This window comes from Columba livia, chromosome 1, assembly GCF_036013475.1.
Source record: "Columba livia isolate bColLiv1 breed racing homer chromosome 1, bColLiv1.pat.W.v2, whole genome shotgun sequence".
Lineage (NCBI taxonomy): Eukaryota > Metazoa > Chordata > Aves > Columbiformes > Columbidae > Columba > Columba livia.
The window spans coordinates 137,137,018-137,153,180 of NC_088602.1; the positions used below are offsets into that span (position 1 = coordinate 137,137,018).

General features: G+C 36.2%; 1 protein-coding gene across 7 annotated transcripts in view; it reads right to left on the bottom strand.

Annotated features, from left to right (window-relative positions):
- Positions 1–593: 593 nt before the first annotated feature.
- PACSIN2 (protein kinase C and casein kinase substrate in neurons 2) overlaps positions 594–16,163 on the bottom strand; it is a 65,166-nt gene continuing 49,596 nt past the window's right edge. For 5 of the 7 annotated variants that reach the window (XM_065050102.1, XM_065050099.1, XM_065050105.1 and 2 more), the window contains 8 exons: positions 15,673–15,908; positions 15,006–15,161; positions 13,725–13,900; positions 10,841–10,961; positions 8,608–8,732; positions 7,820–7,936; positions 6,774–6,970; positions 594–2,423 (listed from right to left, as the gene is read on the bottom strand). In XM_065050102.1, coding sequence (XP_064906174.1) covers positions 2,311–2,423; positions 6,774–6,970; positions 7,820–7,936; positions 8,608–8,732; positions 10,841–10,961; positions 13,725–13,900; positions 15,006–15,161; positions 15,673–15,908 — 1,241 coding nt within the window. In that variant the 3' untranslated portion in view covers positions 594–2,310. The remainder of the gene's footprint in view (positions 2,424–6,773; positions 6,971–7,819; positions 7,937–8,607; positions 8,733–10,840; positions 10,962–13,724; positions 13,901–15,005; positions 15,162–15,672; positions 15,909–16,163) is intronic. The other 2 variants (XM_065050103.1, XM_065050104.1) reach the window with 2 other exon arrangements.

Consider the following 16,163-nt stretch of genomic DNA (forward strand, 5'->3'; position numbering starts at 1 on the left):
TCAAAGGCCTGAGCAACCTGGTCTGAATGCAGAGCTGACTGTGCTTTGAATAGGGCACTGGACTAGAAGCATCTCTTGGTCCCTTCCCTCTTGGATTCTATAGTGCCTTCACTGAACTGGGCATCCAGTATAAAGAACTAGTACTTTATTTAGATTAAAAGATGCAGTATTGATGGGAGAGAAGAGATAAAACTTTCAGCTAGCCAAACACTACTACATTAATCACTGCCAGTCAGCAAGAAAACTCAGAAAAGGTAGAAGTTTCAGATACTCTAAAAAACCAGCTTAGCTGCTCACCCAAGCTGTATCAGGCTTGCCTATATCACAGAAAGCAGCATCACAGTAGATTCTGCATACCCATAAAAGACATGGTCTCCTTCCGTAAAGATTTTGCTGCAATGTCTTGCCAAGAGCCCCTGTGCACAGCACCCCCCTTTTTTGTCAACAGCCCAATGCAATGATGTCATCCTCCACTTTATGGCTCTTTTAGGCAATGCAGATTTTGTCACCTTGAATTGCAATGAAATGCACAGATTATTTACTTCATAAGACTATTTTCACATCATTGAAATAGTAAAAGTACATTCCGTATATTTAAGAGATTAACAGATTTTATTGTTTTCTAAAATATTTTACAATACAGAGACCCAAACCAGTAATTCCTGACAAATTTAGTAACCATCTTGTGGATGAACAATTAAGTTGGTAAGTTTTCCTTGACAGACATATACATACATCCACTTTCTAAGCTTGCACATTTTGATTTATTGAAAATGATGACTAAATATAAGCTCAAAAAGCAAACGATAAAGTCCAAAACTACCAACAGTGTTTTATAGTTACCTCAAAATAGATTTGTTAGCTTCATTACAGTGTAGCTTACTAACATAGCATATTTACTTACCTGATACTTAGTTTTTTAAAACATAATCTGCTATAGTTTTACAACCCAGTTTTAAATGTCACAAATGCATATACTATTTGACACAATTACAGATGACTGAGTTGTAACTGCAAACAAATGTAGATTTTACAGTGTTCTGCTACAATAATCCATGTAAGGACTAAAGCTAGTTTATATTTTGACCCACAAATTTATCCATAAATACTGATTTTGAGTATGCTAGTGTATTTACTGTACTTCTGCAAATCTAATCACAGAATACTTTGTCTATGGTACAGTAATGAATATGGCAGGAAAGCAGATTTAAATATGCCTATAATTTAAACTCTTAAAACAGTCTAAATCTTATTGACATCAAAAGGCTTGATAACTAATAGCCATGCTCTTTATATTTTGGAATATCAAATTATATGTACATATACACAACATAGACTCTTAATAAAAAGCATTTAGTCTATTTTACAGTCTTCTCTGTCCAAAAAAAATGAGCCTTCACAGATTTAACATTTCAAATCACCCGAAAATATTTAGCAGTTTAAAGGAGATTATTTTTTTACCCTGCAAACATGTGCTGGAAAGAGCTACTATTCTGGGACTTAGGCATAATTTATCTTTCTTTTGAGTGCCATTTATGATCTAGATGGAAAACTCTTAGTTTAAGTGTCAAACCACATAAACAACATTCATAATAGAATTCCCACCCATGACACCTGCAGATCTCTCTGCTACAAATAACCTTCTGTAACAGATATTTATTAAATACAGTATTTGTTTTACAACTTCAAGCCATGCTGACAACATAGAAAGATTACTACAACATGGAAAAAGTTTTCGTTCAGTCAACTGGTGACTAAATCTATGTCATAATTTAAGTATTAATTGATAAATCCAAGCATACAAAAAGGTGTTTAACTACATAGCATTTAAATAAAAAAATACTGCATCTTTCAGACCTCGCTAAGAACAAATAAAAAATTAACTATAATAATCTTTAAAATTCAAGTTGCAAGTTACTGAAGGTCACTTAAAATAACTGATTAAACAAAAGTGAGTATAAGCCACATACCTAGGGTAGGATGAGGCACAAGCATAGAAAATGCAAAAATGTTTAGGATTCACAATAACAGACCACATGGGAAGAAAAAGCTTAAGAAGTATTTTTCCTATCATACTATTTTTTCAACCTAACCCCCTTTCCTTTGCATTGTGCATAAGTTTTGAAAACAATGTCAAATTATTAGTTCAAACTTCTGTCTTTAAATCACCGTGATCTCAGTATCAAGCTCTCGCCTTTTCATTAAAATATATACACTCTATATATCACTCAGCTTCCTCTCACTTTAAATATATACTGTACAGGCCTACAGAGCTTCTGTAACACTTCTTTATTAACTTTGTCTCCTTTGTCACTGGATTGGTTCTACATAGTTCGCTGGATATAAACCAACTTGTCCATTGTCCAGACGTCCTTTGCACCAACCCTGCTCATCTTCATTCTCCATTTTAGTTAACTCATCCCCTGAAAGAAAGAAGGAACATTGTTAACAAACAATAACCTTCAAAGTAACAACAGGAAGATAATATGACAGTTATCTACATGTCTACTTTTTTCCCCTGTCCACCCCAGGCCCTGGTAGAAACCCCCCCTCCCTTCTTCGCTCATCATGCTTTTGATATTGAAAATACCGCTTGCAGATTTGCAAATGGGATGAAAGGTCCCCAATTTCAAGAAAATATGAAGAAGCAAGCTACTTTGAAACTAAAACATTACATTGATGGTATTTTGAAAAGGTCATAACGTTTTTTAAAGCGCAATAAAAAAAATGCAGACTTTTGAAGTTATATACAAGTGCTATTTCGCTGCAAGATTGAAGACTCCCTTACACCTAAAAGGTATGAATAGTCAAAGATAATTGTGGGTAATACAACTACCCCTAAACAAGCAGAATAATCCTACATTTATGACCTTCAACAAAATGTCAGTGCAAGTGAAATAAATGTTTCATTAGGCTTACTGTTAATATGTATGTTTATGGAACATGAGGAAAAATGCTACAAAAATTAAGACATGGCAGTGAAATTCTCTTGAATTGTACTTGCAGCTTTTCAGTATATCACTATTAGGTTGTGATGCAGAAAGATTTAAAGGAATCTTCTACCTTACACTTCATTACAGCTGTCTCTCTCCTTTCCTCGCTTTTTTATGATAAGAAATAAGGATTGAGATATAACTTCCCCTTCTAGTGCTCTAGCTTTATATTGTTGGAAACCAACATACAGTTGTAGCTCCAGAAAAAGTAACTCAGGATTTGCTTCCTAACTTACACAGCAAAAGATGGCACTGATTATCCATTCATTCACACATTAACTATAACATAACATCCTCTTAACAGTGATAGACATCTAATCTTCAACATTCTCAGGAAATACTTTGGCATTAGAGAGTCTGCAGATACCAAGATGCTGGATATGAGCAAATGAATGTCCACCTCAGCCAGGCAAAAAGGGCCACACGGAATAACAATTTCCTCACGTACAACTTGTGTCAAATTATCTCCCTAGATAAAACTGATTTGTATTTCATCATAGTTAGCAATAGGAAATAACGTTCTGAAAGTATTAACCACTGAATACAGTCCCCAATGGCTACAAATACACAGAGTCTTGATATCATTTAGGAGAACATGAACTAGCCAAGGGACTATAAATTCTTTGGTAAAAATGAACAAGCTTCATGATCTTCAAGATATTAATCTTCTATAGCTCCTCTCTTAGATAAAAAAAGGTTACAGCCTCATCTCTTCTAGTTCGTAAATTCACCACATAACTAATAAGAGAACATTATGAACAAATGTCTGGCACTGCAGACTGTACTCAGCTTATGGAGAAATTTTACAATTTTTCCCAGCATTTCTAGTGCTGCAGAATGAGGGTACAATTCTAAGCTGTCTCACCACTTCTATGAAGTGTATGTTAATAAAGAATTAAAACAATGACTATCAAAAAGCCACACTGCATTAACAGTGAGCCCCAATGCAGCTGCACCAGTATTAACAGCTAGCACTTGGAATCTCAGTGATCTTGGAGGTCTATGAAAATATTACCACTTTTAGTCTCATCTGCACAACAGTTACAACAAAAAAGTCTAACAATTGCAATAAAGACAGCATATATAATAACACCTTTTGACAACATTGCGTGGTCTACATTTACTGTAGCTATTTCTTCTCAGCCATGGCAGAGACATATTAAGGGTGAGATATACACATGGTAGATGGTTACATCTACATCTACATAGTCCCATCCTGTTACACGATTATAAAACCTCTCATAAGATATGAATAAACAAAGTTGTTATTCCTCTTTGGAAGCTTCCCACAGTTGTTTGCAAAGAAAAAAACCACAAGATATATAAAGTATTCCACTAATAAAAAGAATTTAATGTATTTCAAGCACATTTAGCGGACACTACGCAGAGAATATATTCTCCAGCATGTACCCAGAAGTAGTCATTAAAGATTTGTAGGCAAATTCTTTGAATACTCTTGGAAATCCCATATGAGAATATCTTTGTACCTTTAAACCAACTCACCAAATGCATTAATCTTCTGTTGACAGCTGCTTAGGAGTCTAAGCATAGTCTACATAGAGCATGGGAGTGAGTACAATTTAAATTGGCTCCTGCTTGACCTGGTGAATTTTTATCCTTAGTCTTTTGTATGTTCAGTGTAAACCTAGTCAAACTAATACTTCTGCCTAAAAAATGAGTATGTTTGACTCTTGTTATTACATGATTCAGCTTCTGTAAGGGGATTCATAGTCTAGCATGTCATCCCTTTCCTACAATTGATATAATCGTACTTTGGTGTTAAAAGATACTTTAATGCTCTTCCTTCAAAGGTATTAAGCTATTTTTAAGTTAAGCCTACGTACATCTCACAGTTCATGCTTCCTGTACCTTATTTCTACAGTCCTCACACTAAGAACCACTTGGTTCAAGTAGTTTAATGCAAGTCACACTGCTGGTACTAAAGCACAGAATACCTAACTTTGTATGGAACCATTACATGTGCATATAAACATTGCATACTTTGGCCACTGAAATGCTCGTTACGATAAGCCCTTGGAATGCCACCCTGTTGCTTCACAGGCAGAATACATATATTTCAAGAGGATTAGCATACTTCCATCCCCTGCTGAGAAAAAAGGAGCAGCTGAAGTCTACAGAATGAAGAATATTTTTATTGCTGTGCATTCCAGAGGAAGTTCCAGATGTTTTGTTACTACTGTCCTTCTGTCAGGGCACAATTCAGCAAAGTTAATGGACAGACCAACCCATTCCTCCACTCTGGAAGCCTACAATACCTGCCTACTAAGAAGAGTAGTCAGGTATATAGAGTTTCACTACAAAAAAGGAGAGAGGTGAGAGAAACACAGGAGGACCATCGCCTGAGTTGTGGGAGTTTTGGTTTAAAAACCACACACTGCATTTAGAATGTGACCTGGAAATACACTGTTCTGAGCAGCACTTTTCTCCATAAGCAGGGTGGTTCACTGATTAGCTACATCATTGACTTGTTTGCTGCATTAACTTTCAGCTTTAATGGCCATCTAAGGCCCATAGCAGGCGGTGCAGAACTACCATACTTCTTACAAACCCCAGCTGAAAGGGAAGGAGAACCACAAGTTCTCTCAAACAACTGAATCCTGTTGTTCCTCTACAACCAAGTTCATCATTACAGGAGAAGGGAGTAAACGACAAGCAAACAGGAAAAGAGACAAAAACAGTGAGAATGCCTACCTCCTTTTCACACAAACTGAAGTTCTGTTTGCTTTTGCTAAACTACTTCTGCAATTTTGTTCTGTAATTTCTGGTTAGTAAACTTTTCATGTGCAACTCAGGGCAAGATAGTAGTAAAGTGTGGACAGAGTGTAGATTTCACCTTTCATCACCAGAGGGTGCTACCTCCAGGCTGGCCAGTTTACGAGACTCTAAATCTCCTACTTCGGGGGCTGCGTAGGATGCCCAGGCACTCACTCAGTGCACAACAGCTGGTAGAACCAGCCCAGACAAACTGGAGGCAGCAGCATCCATGGCACGCAGCCACCATACCCTGGTGCTAACTTCATATGTGTGGAAACATACTGTGGCATGGCGCTCTCCTGTCAGTTGCCTCTCTTCTGTTCTCTGAAATCCCATAGCAGTGAGGTAAAATGTAAAAAAAACGGAAATAAATAGCTCAAGGGAAATACATCATTCTAAGAAGGGAGATGTATAGTTAGTGTACCATAACAGTGTAAGATGAAAAACCAAGTGAAGACACTTACTATGTGTAACATACACTGCAGGGGAATGGAAAGAGAGTAAGACATTACCTGCCCATGACTAAGCTTTCAACCTTAAAAACTTTGCACTGTAGGAAACTGGAGGCCAAAAAAGGGATATTCCAGTTTAAACAGAAAAAAACATCAGTTGATTAGATATTGGTTTGAGATAGCTGCTGTAGTCTTTCCCTTTCATAAAATAAACTTTGTAGAGTTGGCATTTCTAGACAGCTAAAAGCAGCAGCTGTTACTGTCACCAGCTAAAAAAAGGAGATGAGATTATCAATCCTGCAGCTCATTTTGTTTAATACAAGATGAAAGAAAGGAATATCCCAGACAGACACATCCCAACACATTCCAAACAGATTAGAAGTCAGTGCTTCCAAACAGTGGATACTAAGAAGCTCCATTGGGTGTGTGTGTGTAAGATAGAATCTTGTAAGCAGAGTTGTATTTCGAGACAAACAGGTGACTTCAGAAAATAAACTATTTGTCAAAAGGGGAAAGGAGGGGAGGAGCTTTTAAGTGAATGCTGTAAACTTACCAGCTTTAAAGCTGAGCTCATCTTGCTCTTGGCCCTCATAGTCATAGAGTGCCCGTACTCTCACCTCCATTGCAGGAGAGGTATCTTCATCAAATGGATTGGTGTCTCCATTTGCATCAGTGGAAGAGAAAGGATTGTTGGACTCTTCATCAGACCAATCTGTAGGGTAGCTTTGGTTTTTTTCATAGCTGCTAACACTGAAAACAATTTTTAAATTATTCTTTTCTGCTCTTAAAATAGGAGCCTAATTGACAATACCTTATTAAAAAACAGAACACCACACATTCTTGCAGTACATTTACAAAGTCAGAAAAAAGCAAAAGAAAAAGGTAACAAAGACAACCTATCCGCAAACTCCAGAAACTTCTCTACCAATAAACGTATATAACCCATGGGATTATTTACCCTAGAAAGGTAAAAGGTGTGCAGGTAGTAGATGAGAGGAATTATCTGGTTTAGTACAAGACATTTAAATTGCTTTGCAGAACTTTCTATACACCTCTACAACAGCTTTCAACACTTTTTGTATGTTGCAAGTCAGCAAAGAAACTTCATGATACTGCAACAACTTGATCATTTAAAGGAAAGTTCACTGTTGAGCATGCACATGCCATTTAAGAGAGTGGTATGACATCCCTAGGTGTGCATACTGAAGCAACAGGCAGCTGTTTGAGAAGGTCCTAAATAAAAAGAAAGCATTTGTAAAAGCAGATTTATTCAGCAAGAACACACAGAGCAGTAAAGCTCCAGAAGCCATTTCACCAGAAAAACCCGTCAGTTTGAACATTTTATAGGGCTGGTAAAGGAAGTAAAAAAGCAACAGCAGTTCTGTTAGCAACTGCAAATAACCCCAGTACTTTCAAACCAAAGATCAAGGCAACAGATATGGCATCTGTTAGGAAAAACAAGTTACAGTGTTGCTTACATAACCGCTCAAAAGGGCATCATGCACTGACCAGCACAGTGTTATAGAAACCAAAAATAGAAAACCCTGGACAGAGAAAGTGCAAGTGTGGAAACAGTTAAAAAAACAACATTTCACCAACTTTTTGATCTTATTGTCCTCCTTTTCACTGACAGTACTCCCAGTATCTTCTTCATCTTCAAATGGATTGTAACTTGATTGTACTGACTGCACTGTGTTACTCTGGACACTAAGACTGCTAATTTGGAAAAGAAAGAGCATTATGGTGACCCTATCTGTTTAAGAGTGAAACACTGTCATTGGTGTACCATTATGTATTTTCTTAGCAGACCCCTTCTCCAGCCAAAAAATCCCCAACCAAACAAAAAACCAAACATCTACTAAGTGGAGCATAAGACCCAAGAAAGTTTGGGAAGCCTCACATACAATACATTCCTCCAGAATAAGAATATCCTTCATGGACCATAATGTCTTTTTCTTACCGCCTGCAATAAAAGGCAGTGCAGTCTTCCTAGTCAGTTTCACCCCTTTCTAAAGCAGCTGATGTTAACAGTTTTGTATTAAACACATCAGGAATTCTGAAGTGACTAAACATTTTACAAGCCATGATTTCAAAGTATAATTGTCTTTTATAGAAATGGTAAAATAGCAGCAGATTAACTACCAGATTAGTTACAGGAAGTTCAGTTTCTCATGAAGTCTGGTTTCTTTTAATTCCCAATGGAAAGAGAACTGGAAAATGGAGAATAATTTCTAAAGTATTTTGTAAGCTGCAGAACCACGTCACTAAAAATGCTCACAGGTAACTAACATTTGGTTGGACAGTGACTTTTTTATTCTGTAGAGCTTAGTGTACTTGAAGATAACAATCCTTTACAATCAGTCTTTTTAGGCATGAAAAAAAAATACCTGCTATGTTTGTTAGGCTGTGAAACTTGATCTCCTGTCTGATTAATACCAGTCAGAGTCACTCCATCAGAAGCCTTCTTCTTTTCTCTTCTACTGAGAGTGCGATTCAGATCTGCAGACCATTCCTACAAATGAATGCAAAATGCGATTAAGAAAATTAATTGAACAAGTCAGTATCACATTTCATTTTCAGATTGAGTTATGGAACATATATTTATACATACAGCAGTGCAATTATTTTTTAAAAAGATAAGTTACTCTAAATGTTTCAGTTCTAGTTCTCATCTAGTTACTACCCTAGCAATGCAAATAGATATCTGTGCTACTCACAAAATCCCCAGGTTATCTGTACTTCTAAATACCATGAAAAGACTTCGAATACCAGATATCTGGCAGACAACTGGAGAAATCAAAGGAGTTGGCCAGTGCAGCTTTTTACAAGTTGTACTCAGAGGGCTCACTGTTTCAAATAATGCCAATGCTTTAAAAGGTAAACCTTACATTTAATTTAAAAAGATATTATAATCCAATATAAGACATGGCTTGCGTCTCAAGAAGTGCTCCAAGAATGACCTATGAAGAAGCTCATTGTATAACACTTCTCCTGTCTCTAAGATTTGAGCCCTTAAGGTACTTTGCTCTAGGTTTAGTAAAATTTACTGTCCTAAAAAGCCATGCATAAAAGTTAAGGCTCAAATCAACACAACTGTTTACAAGACTCAAGATGCCATGTGTAAAGTATCTCCTCCTTGATGTTTTGAACCATTCAGAAGTTTCAGAAGGCAGGCAGACAGGCATCTAAGTCACAAACACAACTTCTACCTATCAAGTCAAACTAAGCTGCATACTAATATAAACCAGAGAACAACCTGCATGCAAGCAAATATCCTATGCTGAGACATGTTTCATCTCAGAAGACTTAAAAGTAAAAAAATGTCAGGAGATAGTCTGCTATACAGAAGATAGCATTTGAGAGAAATATTTTTAATAGGAAACGAAGATTTTGCGAGTTGCTATTCCTACTGGTTTATACATGTAGCACAGTCAGTCACTCAAGTGATTTCTGGCCAACTTTTCAGAGATACCTCATTATTTTTAACTTTGTACACACATATATTGGATTTCTGAGCTACCGTAGTTTAAAGACCACTGACCTATGCATATGAGCAGTTTATAATGCAATTTCATATTCATTTGATCGTGATTTTTTTTTTTTTTACTTACGTCATCCTTGTAGCATGTAAATGAGAAAACACTTGATTAGAACAATAGTAACAACAGCCTTTAATCTGCTAATTATAATGCTTATGAAAAATGATGGTAATTTCCCCACACAGAAGTAACTGTATTTCAGTGTTTCAGGCAAAGAAATTCTGCAGTATTATTATTAGTTTTCTTCCTCAAACCTTCTAATCTGAAGTTACTCATATTTTAAAGACAAGTGATATTTTCCATTATGGTTAATAAGGGAATAGTGAACACTCCAGAGCTGATGCTTCCACTCCATTAATTTAATTAATTTAAAGCTATTTTAACTAGACCCATGATTCTGGTCAGACAAACTCAGTTCCTGCCATTTGATATTCTGATAGTATGATCTTCACTGATACATTTTGGTACTTGTTTCTTATAAGCTATGCTGAAAAAAAACGCACCACACTTTCTTTTGAAGATGGCTTTCAACAATCAAATTACTAACTGGTTAAAGATGGACCTTTTTCATGTAACAGTATTGAAAACACTTGTTAAGTTTTATAAATACCAATTTTTTAGGGCTGATTGAAGTATTTAGTTCAAACTTTTTCAAAGTCTTTGCTGCCTACACTATAATTAGCTGCTTATAGCAAGGAAATTCAGATTGAAGTCTGACACCAAAGGGGAGAAGTAAAACCTACAGGATAACCATATACAGGTGTCAGAAGTTTATCAACTAAACCACGGCTTACAAATGACTTCAGTAATGCCTTTAGCTTCAAAAAAAAACCACCAAAGCCACCACAGAGTTTTTGTTTTACCCCTTTTCTGGTTAAATAAATGCCTGATATAATCACCCCCAAAAGTTGGGGGATGAGGAGAACCCAATGAAAATCAAGGGAAGAAAACTACTATGACTTTTAAAAACAAAAAAAGTCCCTGCTAGAAGCCTGAATTTAAAAGTTACTCCAGAAAGGTATATGAACAAAAAAGAAAAAATAGACAAAACAAATCTGGGGTTTAAGTATTGTGACCTTACCTCGAACTGAGGCCAATTCATTGACATGCCTGGACCTTGATTCGCTCTAAACCACCGCAAGTCTTCAACAGCATCTGCTGTTTTGATATTCTGTTCCAGCTCACGGTAGATATTTTTGTAACTGCAAAACAAATTTGTCTTCAAATTTAATTTAACATTTAGAAACATGGCAAATCACCTAGTTAGATTAAAAACAAAAAATATAAAAGTTTACAACAGTATTGAAAATCTTACAGCAAGACAGACTTTTTAAAACTCTGGCAGAGCTATTAAATGCCTGTAAAAAAAGGAAGAGCAGTCTAACACATAAGTGTGCTGAAAGTTCACAAAAACATTACATCCTTATTTGTCAGATTTTAAAATTATGACTCTTGTGTAAAGTAACTTAATTGGCTGTCATTAAATACATTAATTACATTAAATTTACATAGGAATGTATTTAGATTACTGAATGCCAATCTTGAAGTTTCCTGAATTTAAAAGCTTGCCTACAAGACAGTAGAAACTGTTTTTGTGAGAAGTCCATAGTATTCTGTGAAATCTCCTGTCTTAATCCAATGAGAATTAAGTCATTATAAAAGTAAAAATCTCAAACCTGAAGCAGAATTAAATGGGTTAAACATTTCCCTATGCAGATGTAATATCTGCTAACTGCTTTTATTGTTCTAGGTACTCCATGATTTTACTAACTGCACTGTTTATACAAAATATCAAACACTACAAAAAAAGAACTTCACTACTTATCTCGAATTCTTTTTCATTGAGTTCTCACAAATGTAAACGAAGTCATGTTGCAGATATAACTTTGATTCCCTGATCCTAGACCATGCACATGATGTATTCGCTCTGTAGCCTGTGACTACAAATAAAATTGTTTTACACAAAAAACCTCAATATGGTGGAACATGGAACTTGGAGTACAAAGAGATCTTAACACACCAGCCACAAAGCTTAAAATAAGACACAGAACTGCTAGTCTCTCTCCAAGCTAGAGTGAATTTGGGAAAACCCTGCCAGACCAAATCACACAAAGTTTAGAACTAGAATTCATTGGTGCTACATTGTCAAGGACTTAAGCTACACTTCAGATTTCTCAATTTCTGTATGTTACTTGACTGCTTTAACATGTATGTGGTATGGATATTTTTTTCCACATCAGTGGTTCTTTGAATGTATTTAAGCAATAGAAAGGCATGTCTTTTGAGAAAGGTAATAATTTTGGCTCACTCACTAGCCATCAGTTAAATCAACAATAAACTGGAGGTCTACATCTGTAGAAAACAGGGCAGGGCTATTTTCTGGACTGTGCTCTTCAGCATGATTAGTCTCAAGTTAGAAATCACTCTTTCTTATAGGCATTTTTTCTACACTTCATCTCTGTGTATTCAAAGAGGCAGAGATAAGCAAATAGATAAACAGTTATAGTTGCTTTATCCCTAGAGCTTTTTCCTAACAGTTATTTGCTTATACCTTATTAATATACCATAAGACACCAATCCCGAACCTCCTAAGTATCTTAAAAGCAATTTGTCATCTTCTGTAGTCTTCCCCCAATCTTGCCCTTTAAGTCAACTATTTATCTTTTTTTCCTGTTCTGTAGTTTCTTTCAAGCTGATTAAACGGAATTCAAATTGGCAGCAATTTTAACTATCTACTCTGATAGTAAAAAGAACCTGTCTTCCACAGTGGTTCCATAAGAACTTTGAAGCAGCCCAAAATTATAATGATGCTACAATAAGTGATCTTGCCCTTACCTACTGCTTCCTCTGTATTTGTTCTTGCCCCTGTGTCACCCATTTCACTTATGCTAGCACTAACATTGGTGTGACTGCATAGCAAGTCAATTTGAAACACTGATCAGGGTTCAAACCAGAGCAGATTCTTCTTGCCCTAGGTTACCCTGATCACCTCCTTAATTGCACTTGTTGTATTACCGTTAGAGTTTTGTCACTAGCAGAAGAGAGAACAGAAATGAGCTGCCAGCCAGGAGCACACTTTTCTCCTCTTAACTGAAGCACCAGAGTGCACATGAATCTCTGCTGTTACAAGTGGCATGCAAAATTCCACTTGTGGTACAGTATTTGCTGCAAGTATTCCAGTCTTCCCAAATGCAAGAGAAAACAAAAACTTTGTAAACATTGTTTTGCCGACATATTGAAGTAGCTTAGTATCAAAACGGCCTGTAGTAGTTGATGACGTGCCACATGGCCTGACAAAATCAGCTGAATGAGCTTCGAGTTCCCTAGCAGAAGTTTAGATTTCTTGGAATATAGCGAGGAAGGTCATGCAGAAAGAATTGCAAGACATGCTTTCTATATACTATGTGAAGTATAAAAAGCAGACTTCAAAATTAAGGTGGACAACAGTTCAGCATCAGTCACAACCAATCATCTTTAACATTTATCCCCTAGTTAAGGTAATTCCTTTAGACTGAGCTCTCATATTTTAACTATAGATGTTTACGCTATGAAGTTCATGCTACCTTATACTAATAAATTCTAGCTTGTTCTCCAATAAACATTCAAGACACATAATACACTAAAACCCTCCTTTTCTAGCCTTTGACCCAGCATTTTGTTGATTGCAAGCTCTGAATCCTTTCTAACTGGGACACATTTGACTATAAAAATACAAAAAGAATGAGGGTTTCTTGGTTCATTTAACCCCATGTTAAAAAAAAATAATAAAATATCTAGCAAACGTTAGGGATAGATGCTGATACGATCTTAGACAAAACAAAGAATGATATTCTTTCAGCTACACTTTAAACAAATTAAAGAAATACAATAGAAACAAATCAGATTCCAAACTCTGATCTACTTGAAGTATGGATTACTTTTCACTAAAAGTATTACGCATTAAGTTTGAAGGCTTACAGTTTTACCTTGCAACATTAGACAAGTCAAGGTGCTTTTGAACTTCCAGTAACACTTCTCGAAAGAAACGTAAGCGTTTTTCCTCAAACTGTTGACACTGTTCAAATACCTGCTCCATGTTTTCCATATATTGAGGAGTGGCATTATCTAATTCTTTCAGTGATTTTTCATACTTTTCTTTTGTCTGGGGATGGAAAACAAAAAATTAGCAATATATTTTATTACTACCCTACATAACAGACTTATCAATGTAGTTATGGCCAGGATTCAGACCAGAAATTCCCAAATTGCAGTCTTTTTTCATGAGCACTGTACCTGTGTTAGGTTACGATGAGAGTTATCTAATAAAATTACAGAACAGTTACAACAAAGTTCTAAGCCTCTCCTCTGGCTTTTTAACATAAACCATGACAAACATCAATATTAATATTAAAGATAAAAATCAAAGAAACCACAGAGTAAATCAGAGCAGGCAGTCTTAAGTTACAGGTCCCTTATTTAATGCTCTCCAAATAATTTTAAAGTGTTGTCTTTTCCCCTTCAGCAATTTACATAGTTAACTTCGGGTTATGACGGAAAAACAAACATTGTATACATGCCCATAAACATAAATTGCATACCCTCTCAGCTCAGTTAACGGATAGAACCTCAGACTCTAACACTCAATTACAGAAGTAGTCCAGAGACAGGAACTGAAATATCCCACTCAATGTAACATCAGTCTTCCAGATCACGGAACAGCATCCTCAGAGGGAAAAGATGTCTTTGAAGAAAGTCACACTAGGAAAGCCTTTTGAGAGTAGCCCGCTAAAGAGATAAACCAAACTGGGCAACAGTACGGCATTTCCACAATTGTATTTATTTTTATTTAAACAGATTATGTCAGTTTACTTTCTTAAAAAAAATACATTCTGCAGTCAAGAATGACTACGAGTTTAGATGTTGTCAGCAAGCTTTAAGCACTTATCTCACAGCCTCTCAAGACACATAACTCAGTCCTCACAGCTGAACAAGTAGAACTTGGTCCTACAAGTTCACTGTCTTATTCTGCTTCCTTCACTGCTGAAAGTACTGACATGAAAGAGAGGGAACACATTATCTGTTCTTCACTGAAGAATAACTTGGCAATAACACATGCTTTGGAGAAAACTACATTTTGTTATAGGACTGTAACTGAAAGTGAGCTGCACTGCAGTCCACAGCACATTGAGGAAGAAAAAAAGCTTAAATATGCACGAGCTATAGGTTAAAAACCCTGCATATTAACAGTATCTTAGCATAGAGTATACCTTTAGTACATCTTGTTTGCTCCTCTCCACTTTGTCTTGTAATTTCTTAAGTTGTTCAGGATTTAGTGCTGGATCAGCTTTGCTGTTTGTTTCTCTGGATACAGCCAGTTTCTCCTCCTTGCAGGCTGCATGGTATGCTTTCTTTGCAGCTTCCACCTACAAAGTGGGAAATTATTGTAGTACTTACAAATCAGCATTCTCTCACCATACAAGAAATGACACTCATACAGCTTAGAGAAGCGTGGAACAGACTCAAGAAAGGTTTACAGGAAGTCCCCAAGAGAACACTTTTTCCTCATGCCCATGTTCTCCTGCTCCCCTTCTTCTACAAACCTGTTATTTAAGAATAATGTTACATGACAGGGAAAAAAACCCCATGTTTTCTCCCTGCTCATTTCTTTGAGCAATTCTTAACTTTCAAATGCACAAAATCAGACATTGTTAAAATGATAGCTTAAATTCCACTTTTTGCAGATTTTCACTCAAGTCATCAAGATTAGTAGAGACCAAGAGAAAAATACTTATTTTCAGAAGAGGACAGAAAGCAAGAGATCTTTTTGAGAAAGGAGGGTCCAGCAGAGAGAATAGGGAGTTTACTCCCTTATAGAGATTCGAGACATTAATATATTGTAACACAGGATATCTAATACATAATCTACTGCTGTACCTCTTTCAGCTTTTTTGCCCAGGGTTTCTGAGCTTTCCTAAATCCATCTTCTGCTTCTTTGGTTTCCTTAAATCCTCCCATCATTTGCTTATGAAAGGCTTCCTTCTGCCAGTTCTTGATTTTTTCAAAGTCTTCATTCATCAGTGAACCTTTTACTTCTAGATGTAGTTCACTCACTTTTTCAGCTTCTGACATAAAAGCACACCAAGCCCTTTCTACTGTTCCATACTGTGGGCCTAAACACAACAGAAAGTGTCATTCTCAGTAACCATCACCCACATGGAACTTATATTTCCAAGAAACTACCTGAAGCTATTTACTTATATTCACTTGTAAACAGCAATATTGATGCAAACCTAGAAAAGGGAACAGTTTATTTTCAGATAAACTTAAAATATTAAAGTTTTTTTTACACCAGAAGAAATAATAATCATTTATTCTGGCCTCTTTCTCCCTGTACCACGATTCTCAGTATTCCACCTGTTAGCTCC